The sequence below is a fragment of the Lagenorhynchus albirostris genome, chromosome 10 (assembly GCF_949774975.1).
Source record: "Lagenorhynchus albirostris chromosome 10, mLagAlb1.1, whole genome shotgun sequence".
NCBI classification, from domain to species: domain Eukaryota; kingdom Metazoa; phylum Chordata; class Mammalia; order Artiodactyla; family Delphinidae; genus Lagenorhynchus; species Lagenorhynchus albirostris.
In genome coordinates this window covers 52,902,627-52,911,999 of record NC_083104.1, presented here as the reverse complement: position 1 = coordinate 52,911,999, position 9,373 = coordinate 52,902,627, and the positions used below count along the sequence as shown (strand labels likewise).

Genomic DNA, 9,373 nt, shown 5'->3' with positions numbered 1-9,373 from the left:
TTACATGTAGCTGTCCATTTTCCCAGCACCACTTATTGAAGACTGTGAAGGCTGTCTTTTCTCCACTGTATATTCTTGCCTCCTTTATCAAAGATAAGGTGACCATATGTGCATCACAGCAAGATCCTTTTTGACCCACCTTCTAGAGAAATGGAAATAAGGAAATGGGACCTAATGAAACTTAAAAGCTTTTACACAGCAAAGGAAACCATAAACAAGACAACCCTCAGAATGGGAGAACATATTTGCAAATGAAGCAACTGACAAAGGATTAATCTCCAAAATTTACAAGCAGCTCATGCAGCTCAGTATCAAAAATACAAACAACCCAATCCAAAAATGGGCAGAAGAACTAAATAGACATTTCTCCAAAGTAGATATACAGATTGCCAACAAACACATGAAAGAATGCTCAACATCATTAATCATTAGAGAAATGCAAATCAAAACTACAATGAGGTATCACCTCACACCGGTCAGAATGGCCATCATCAAAAAATCTGCAAACAATAAATGCTGGAGAGGGTGTGGAGAAAAGGGAACCCTCTTGCACTGTTGGTGGGAATGTAAATTGATACAGCTGCTATGGAAAACAGTATGGAGGTTCCTTAAAAAACTAAAAATAGAACTACCATACGACCCAGCAATCCCACTACTGGGCATATACCCTAAGAAAACCATAATTCAAAAAGAGTCATGTACCACAATGTTCATTGCAGCTCTATTTACAATAGCCAGGACATGGAAGCAACCTAAGTGTCCATCAACAGATGAATGGATAAAGAAGCTATGGCACATATATACAATGGAATATTACTCAACCATAAAAAGAAACCAAATTGAGTTATTTGTAGTGAGGTGGATGGACCTAGAGTCTGTCATACAGAGTGAAGTAAGTCAGAAAGAGAAAAACAAATACCACATGCTAACATATATATATGGAATCTAAAGAAAAAAATGGTTCTGAAGAACCTAAGGGCAGGACAGGAATAAAGACGCAGACGTAGAGAATGGACTTGAGGACGCGAGGAGTGGGAAGGGTAGGCTGGGAAGAAGTGAGAGAGTGGCATGGACATATATATACACTACCAAATGTAAAATAGATAGCTAGTGGGAAGCAGCCGCATAGCACAGGGAGATCAGCTCCCTCCGTGCTTTGTGACCACCTAGAGGGGTGGGATAGGGAGGGTGGGAGGGAGGGAGATGCAAGAGGGAAGAGATATGGGAACATATGTATATGTATAACTGATTCACTTTGTTATAAAGCAGAAACTAACACACCATTGTGAAGCAATTATACTCCAATAAAGATGTTAAATGGGGGGAAAAAAAAGAATAACAGGAGTTTTCCCTGCTGCATTTACCCTCGCGGCTACTCTGTATTTGCATATGTACCTTAACAAAATTTCAAAATATTTCCAGATAAGCGATCTAATTTGATATTAACAATTGACTCGAAGAGTAGAAAGGGTAACCCATGCAGGTGACTTGTCCAATGTTACACGGCTAGTAAGCAAAAAAGTGGGACCAGAACCAAGCTTTGTCACTTTTCAGACCAGGGCTCTGGCCATTAAACAACCCAAAAGGAAGCAAAAGAAGATAACGTGCAACTTAATAGGCAGTATCTACACAAAAGGCAATAAAATAAAGATATCCAAATAAAAATACAAAATAAGATTTATTTTAGGCTGATAGAACTTTGGTTCATGGAATACGGGCACAAGTTCTCTAAATGCTGGCATTTTAGCCTAGAAGGTTTGGGCTCTTACATAGAGCAAGTCACCTAGAATTCTGGTACAACAGGACTCAGTTAATATTCTATCATAATTCTCATTAAAATTTAGATGTTCAATAAATGTCGGCTATTAAATCATTAGTGGGAAAGTCTATTTCTGGAAACCTTTTCATCCTTTCCTTAATGAGACTATTTATTTATTTAATTTTGTAGGGAAATGAGAGAAAAGTTAATCATCTAGCAGGTTGAGTACGTAGCTGGGTCCAGTTGTTTCAAAGAGCAGCCGCTAACTAAGGCTACTTATTCATTTAGCTAACATTTTGAAAAGACCTACTATTTAAACACAACTTCTAGATGTGTTTACATTTTCTTTACTAAATTTTTTAATGACTTAATAATTGAGTGCCTTTATAATATTACGCGAATACACGCTTTTAAGTTCAGATGTTATTTACCTAACAAAATGGACAATTTTACGTAAATATTAATTTACATGAAAAGTTAATCAAGTATTTACGGAGTGTTGATCATACTGAAAGCTCCGTGCCTTTCCTGGGGCTTATATCAGAGCACTTCTAGTCTCCATATATTATATATATATATAAATTTTTATTGAAATAAAGTTGATTACTCCACTTATACTTAAACTCATTTTGCTTTGAGTTTAGTCTACCGGGTAGCACTTTCTTTTGGGGGGCAGGGGACTGGGTAAAGGGGGAGAAAGGTTTAAAAATACAAACTAGACGTGCAAAAATTCGTGTACAGGGATCTGCAGTTCGCTATCACCTAATGAAGAGAGGATTGGGTAACAGCTTAAAGTCCACAGAAAGTTTCACTCGTCTGATGGAATGTATGCAACTGTTAACAATTTCCTACATTTGCCCACATTTCCAGTGAACACACGTTATCTTTGCAATCAGGAGAATACAAGAAGCGAAAAAAGCCGGAGAAAGTCGCACTTCGCTTGCCCACGGGTCCTTCCCGAGCTAGGGGCTTGTTTGCCGGCTCCGGCGAGTTCCCAGCGCCGGCAAACGTGCCCTCGCCCGGGACTTCGGAGGCAGGCCGCCTGGCGCAGCTCGCTGGGCTGGTCGTGGCGGGGCCGCTGGCTGGTGATTCGCTGCGCCAGGAGCGGGGAGCCCCAGGCGGCAGATCCCTACGCGCCAGACCCACGCGCGGGGCACTAGTACTGCGCGCCTGCGCGTCCGCGCGCCCGGTCACGTGATGGGCGCTCCGCGCAAAGCGGGTTAAAAGTCACGACCTCGGAGCGCCCGCGAGCGCCCGGCCAGTCGGCGCGGCGCTCCCTGCGTTCCCTAAACCGGTTCTAAAGGAGGCCGCCCGTCTGTCCTCGACCTCCTCCCGCCCCCTTGGCCCGGCTCAGCTCGAAGCAACGCGCGGAGTCGCCTAGCGCCCCTCCTGGCCGCCAATACAGGCGCGAGAAACTGCGTCTTTCAACTGACAATGAAGCAGTAACCGCGCAGCCAGGCCGCTCCGGGCGAACGAGCGCGAGGAGGGGAGGGGGAGGGGAGAACGGTTGGGCCAAGCCCCGCGCCAGCTCGCGCCCCCATTGGCCAGCACCGCGGTTCTGGGCCCGCCCCCTAACGGACCTGTCGCATTGTGACAGGCGTAGGGGCCAGTTCCTGTTGGGTCGGGGGCGGAGTCAGAGGTAGCCTGAGCTCCGCCCGGACTCCCCAGGACTCCTCCTCCTGCTCCTCACGGCGGGGCGGGCGGCGGGTGTGGGGGGAATGTCATTGCTGCTCCGAGCCGTGGTGCCGCCTCCGTCTGCTCCTGCTTTTTCTCTGGCGCCCTCGTCCCGTCGGCTTTCGCCGCTGCCGCAACTGCACTGGGAAGACGGATGGCTAGAGGGGCGCAGGGGCCATCCGAGTTGAGAGAGCGGCGGTCGCGGCCGCTGCTGAGGCGGAGACTCCCCGCCGCCGCCTCCACCCCCCGTCCCCCGGCCTCGCGGCGCTAAGGGCAGGCGCGCGCGGCTCTCTTCCCTCCTCCTCCTTTTTTTTCTTCCTCCTTCTCCTCCTCCTCCTCCTCCTCCTCCGGGTCCCCGCCCAGCACCCCTCGGACCAGGAGGCGACGGCGGCGGCGGCGGCGCGGAGCAAGACCCGCCGCCGGGGCACAACATGGCGGAGCCCTCGGCCCCGGAGAGCAAGCACAAGTCGTCCCTCAACTCATCCCCGTGGAGCGGCCTCATGGCCCTGGGGAACAGCCGGCACGGCCACCACGGGCCCGGGGCCCAGTGCGCGCACAAGGCGGCGGGCGGCGCGGCACCGAAGCCGGCCCCCGCGGGGCTGTCGGGGGGGTTGTCGCAGCCGGCCGGCTGGCAGTCGCTGCTCTCCTTCACCATTCTCTTCCTGGCCTGGCTCGCTGGCTTCAGCTCGCGCCTCTTCGCCGTCATCCGCTTCGAAAGCATCATCCACGAGTTCGACCCGTGGTAAGTGCCCGCCGCCCCTCCCCCGCCGTGGGCCCGGGACCGGGACCGGCGCCTCCCTCCCCCCCCCCCACCGCCCCGCGCTCTGCCCGGACCCGCCACTGGTCCCGAGCTCGGGCGCGCCCCCGCCTGCAAGCGAAGTTTCCCCCGCGCCGCTCGAGGCGGGGCGTCGGGGCCCGAGCGGGACCTTGACTCGGGTCGGGCGAGTCTGCAGACTCCCAGGAGGGCGAACGCTTCTCTTCGTAGCCGCCTCGGCCCGCAGAGCCCGACCCGCCGCGCCGGGCGGCGGACTATCCGCCTCCCCGCCCGCGGCTCTCGCCTGCTCTCAGCTTCTCGCGCGCGTTTTCGGCCGGTTGGGATGGGCTCGCCCAGGGGGTGCCCTGTTGCAGTTGGAGGTGAGTCCAGATGTGCAGGAGTCTCGTCGGCGCAGCCTCGCGGTTGCACGCTTTTACCGTGTTTCTCTTGGCTCTCAGACGGGAAGGGAAAAAGCGAGGGAGTGAGGTGTTGGAGGAAAGGAAATAAGAACCCTAAAAGTGATCTGAAAGCTAGGGACGCTTATTTAATGTTAGATATTTTCAAGAGTGGCTTTTTTTTCAAGTCTTTAAGTGCACTCTGCACCTCACAGGTCCGCAATTATCTTGGGCTACTTTTTAGAGCAGGCTCATTACTCTGTGAGCCAAACTGTCACCCTCAGTATGTTATGCACAATATCCGAAAGCGTTGCAGTAGTTCCTTCATTGGTCTTTGCAGGAAGGTTTGTGGATTAGAGAACAAACAGTACCATAGTGATGGGGAGCGCTGGATTGTAATACTGAAGTTTCACGTGGTATCAGGGACTGACCTGAATGTTTTAGGAAATTACCACATAAAGAGCGGTAGCTAATTTAGCTAACTTAATTCACTGGTCTGTGAATTATTTAGATAGGAAGAGTGCTTTATTTTTTTTTCCAACTTGACCACCCTGGGTTAAGTTTTCTTTGTTTTTTGTTTTAGCCCTAGTCTATGCCTTTTAAACTGACTTAATTCATTTTCTTGACCCATCACCCTTGAGTTCATCTTACCTCCTTATAATTAGGCCCAACTAAACTTGAGGGTATTTGTCATTGGAAGTACAGAGAGAGAATCTTCTTGAGAGTTACTAAATATATGGATAATAAATATTTGGGGGAGTGAGTTACCCATATATTAAAATACCAATTGAAGTTCTGTTACAGATAGAAAAATTGGTAGTGCATCATCTGTTGAACACCAGAGGGGTCCACTTCTGGAGAATCCAGTTTAGGTAGACAGTTAACAGCTGTGACATGCTTCCATGAAACGTTTCCTTTCCATTTTAGAGGTTTGATTTTTTTAAAAAAAACAACTTCTGTGTTACTTGGAATCACAGAAGAAAATAAATTACTGTGACGCTTATGAACTAGACAGAGTTTTCTTAGTCTTAGCTTTGAAACACATAAGCAAATTAGATAAAAATGAAATTGAAACCAGAAAATGAAAACTGCTAATGTTTTGCTGAACATATAAAAAGAGAAAGTTGTGTTTTTTTCAGTTTACAAGAGCAGAAGTGCATGGTTGACCAAACATTACGGATAACAAAAATTGTGAATAATATTTCTGGAGAGTATCATTTTTACAAACAGAAGGCTGCATAATGTTTAGTAGTAACATTGAGGCTTAAATTAAGGATTGCAGAAAAATTCACAATTGAATGATGAGATGATTGATATTTTTCCTAATTTTGAAGGAAGATTAGAAATCTGCATCAAGTGAGCCAAAGAGTTTCTACTAAAATTGAGTATTATAATCATGAAAAGTCTTATCGGATTGCTTCACAGATAAGTTTTTTTTTTTTTCAATATGGCAAAAACTTAAAAGTTGATTTCTTCTCTAGTTTCAAGAATATGCTTGGAGAGCATAACCCTTTTTTACTCACAAAAATCTGTTTGCATCTTTCTGTGCATAAAACACATTTCAGAAACATCCTTTAGTAGAACGAATGACATTCTACATTCGAATTTTAATTCATATACTGTAAAGGTATATAAACCTCTTCAGTCTTAAAGACCTACTTAATGTAGGTTTTCGGCTTGTGTTTATGTTCATAATGTTAGGTAATTCTGACTAGTAGTAAATAGCCTTTTATAAAAAGGAATTGTCCCTATCCTTTATTGTGAATGGAGATTGGCCAGTATAAATCTAATGTCTTAAGTATAATTCAGGTGACTTAATGAGAGAATTTTCAGTCAAAAAAAAAAATCCCGTGTTTGCTCACTTATGTTTTTCTTTTCATGTCTTTCAAAGATCTCAGTTAGGCATCTTATTTTTATAATCCATTCCTGTTGAAAAATTTGAATTTTAAAAGTGGTTTTCCTTCAAAGCTACTAATAGTACCAGCACTTTGATTCTACAAGCATTCTAGTGTTATACTATCTTGGGAGTCTCTCAGATTACTGTTTTAACATGTAGTAGTAACATGAACCTTTAATAATGTTTAAATGTTCCTCTCAGGTTGTGTATCCACAAACCAATTTATTCTGGCTTTCCCTGATCCCTTTTTCTCATGTCTCTGTACTGGATTCACTTCTGAAATCTTTTTAGTGAAAAGTTTACTTTCTCTGTTTGATTGTGAGTTATTTCTGTAAATTTTAACATTAGTACTTAAATTGCGTAAGACTCTAGTTAGCTGCCAAAGGTGACTCATTGTCACAAAGTTATACTTGTTTTTTAAGTTTGTCATTCAAGTTATTTTATAAATCTTACCAGTTGTTATAAGGGTTGGTATGTGATGTTCAATAGTATTTATTGAATTTTAAAGTACACTGCACTTTTTTAGAACTTCATCGCATTTTTGGTAATGATCTCCACCACTTCACTTTAGTAATTTCCTCCCTTATCAGTTGACTTGATCAGACATGAGGACACAGTTTGAGAATTTGTTGTCTGTACTTGGCAAACATTTGGTTGACCAACTAGTTTAACAGCACCTAATTGTATCTTCTTTTTATCTGGAGCAGAATGTAGTTCCTACTTATTTTTGTTGTAACTATTAATGCTTTCATATTAACCAGGTGCTTTTCCCATAACCATTATCTTGTTAAATAAATTGTGGTAGCTTTTCCCACAGAGACGATGGAAAAGCTCCCTATAAAAGAGTTGCATTTTTCCCTGCCTGCACAGGTTGTAGGGGGTTCTCCTTGGAGCCCTAGAAGGAGACTTCTCTGAGCTTTGAGTTCTGGCTGCAGTTAGCTGTAAAAGGGCAGCAGATGCCTTTTTGCAGGGCAGAAAGCTGCAATTTAGAATTGAAAATTGGGATGCATTTTTTCATAGAAACTATGGTATAAATAGGTTAATTAGTACAAACATGTTTTCAAAGGAGTGATAAACCTTTGGAACATAAGCTGTTTGTAAGTTGGGGACTACTTCCTGTACTTCGAGGTCTCCATGTTTTTCTTCACTTTGCAGATGACAAAAAGAGGCTATTGACCTCAGTTCTGAAGAAGAGAAAATGGGTAACAAAACAAATTTTAGATCAGAAACATCCCTAAATCTTAAAAAGGCACTTTATGGAATCATTAGCAACAGCAGTCCAAATGCACTTCAGAATAGGTACAGTAAGTCCCTACATACGAACCTTCAAGTTGGGAACTTTCAAAGATGGGAATGTGCCCCTGTATGCCAGCTGTTGTACTGTACTACTGTACTTTTCAAGGTACTGTACTGTAAGATTAAAAATGTTTTATTTATTTTTTGTGTTTGTTTTTTATGTATTATTTGTGTGAAAAGTATTATAAACCTATTACAGTACAGTACTATGTAGCTGATTGTGTTAGCTGGGTACCTAGGCTAACTTTGTTGGACTTAGGAACAAATTAGACTTACTTATGTGCTCTTGGAGGAACGAACTTGTTCGTTCATATGTAGGGGACTTATTGTATACTGTCACTGATTTCATTGTAATTTAAAACTTTTCTAGCCTTGAGCTCTTGAGATCATTCTATGTTGTAGGAACACTCAGGGAGGAGGTGAAAGGAGTGCCTTGAGCTGCTGGGTTGGATGATGGGATTGGACCTCATCCCATTGGGTGAGTGTGGTGGCTCCTATAGGTAGTAATCCTGGGTTTCCTGAGGCATGTCCTGGGGGAGTTAGGCTCTGTCAGCAACCACTTTGGAACTTTTTCTTGCTTTAGACTATTCATACGTTGAGGGCTAACTTGAATAATACTGCACATGACATACTGCCATGAGTAGTTTGCATAAAGACAACATCGGTCGTAGAAACTTAGAATAAGGATTGCATTATAGGCTCTGACACAGTTATTATGAATATGAGGAAACTTACTAGTCTGCCTATGATCTGTCTCTGATTTTTATGCTCTCAATAAGTTTTGGGTGCTTTGGGGTATGAGAGAAAATGTTAAAAGTTCTCTTCATCGTGATATCTTATTAATCAGTGCATATGTGCTCTCAGAAATACCGGAAAGCTTAATATTATCCAGTGACTGAATCATATTTTTTTCCTCAATTTGTTTACTTTGCAAACTTAGTGCTATTAGAGAAAGACAATATTGCAGTTAACTTGAATTATAAAGCACCCTACGATTCAGTAGACCTGTATAATGCTAATTGTTATGAAAATTTTCAAGCATACAAAAAAGTTGAAAGATTTTTACAATGAACACTCATACTGAACATGTAGATTCTACGGTTAGTATTTACTTTATTTGCTTTATCGTATCTTTTTATCTGTCCATTACTGTTTTTAAATCTTACTTGTAGGATACCGATAGTGTACTGTAATGTAATGAATGTTATCTTTGTTCCTAAACTCCATGATAAAGAGGAGCTCTTATTTCTGGGTAGCACTTATTTTCTATAATACTTGAATATAATGAGTATAAATACTGTTTATATATCGTCTTTGATTGGAGTGCAGGTTAGAACCAGATTCAATCATCCTAGGTTTTGGTTAGTAACTTACCTAACCTACATCATAAGTCATTGCATTAGCCCAAGTCTGTTAAATGACTGTTGAATCTGGTGTCTCAGGAGAAACTCTGAAGTTATTAGAAAGATATTGATGTTGGTTTTATTAGATTTAGTTTATGTGGAACTCCTAAACTTTTGAATTATTAGAAGCCTTTTATTGGTCAGCCTGTTGCTTACTATGATGAGTCTTATGCTCTTTCTTTGCCATGTTTTATC

General features: G+C 43.3%; 1 protein-coding gene across 2 annotated transcripts in view; it reads left to right on the top strand.

Annotated features, from left to right (window-relative positions):
• The first annotated feature begins 3,434 nt into the window (after positions 1 to 3,434).
• Positions 3,435 to 9,373, top strand: part of STT3B (STT3 oligosaccharyltransferase complex catalytic subunit B) — a 95,909-nt gene continuing 89,970 nt past the window's right edge. Inside the window, exon 1 of one of the 2 annotated variants that reach the window (XM_060162467.1) lies at positions 3,435 to 4,175. In XM_060162467.1, coding sequence (XP_060018450.1) covers positions 3,865 to 4,175 — 311 coding nt within the window. In that variant the 5' untranslated portion in view covers positions 3,435 to 3,864. Of the gene's footprint in view, positions 4,176 to 4,548; positions 4,568 to 9,373 lie in introns of those variants that run through there. The other variant, XM_060162468.1, reaches the window with a different exon arrangement.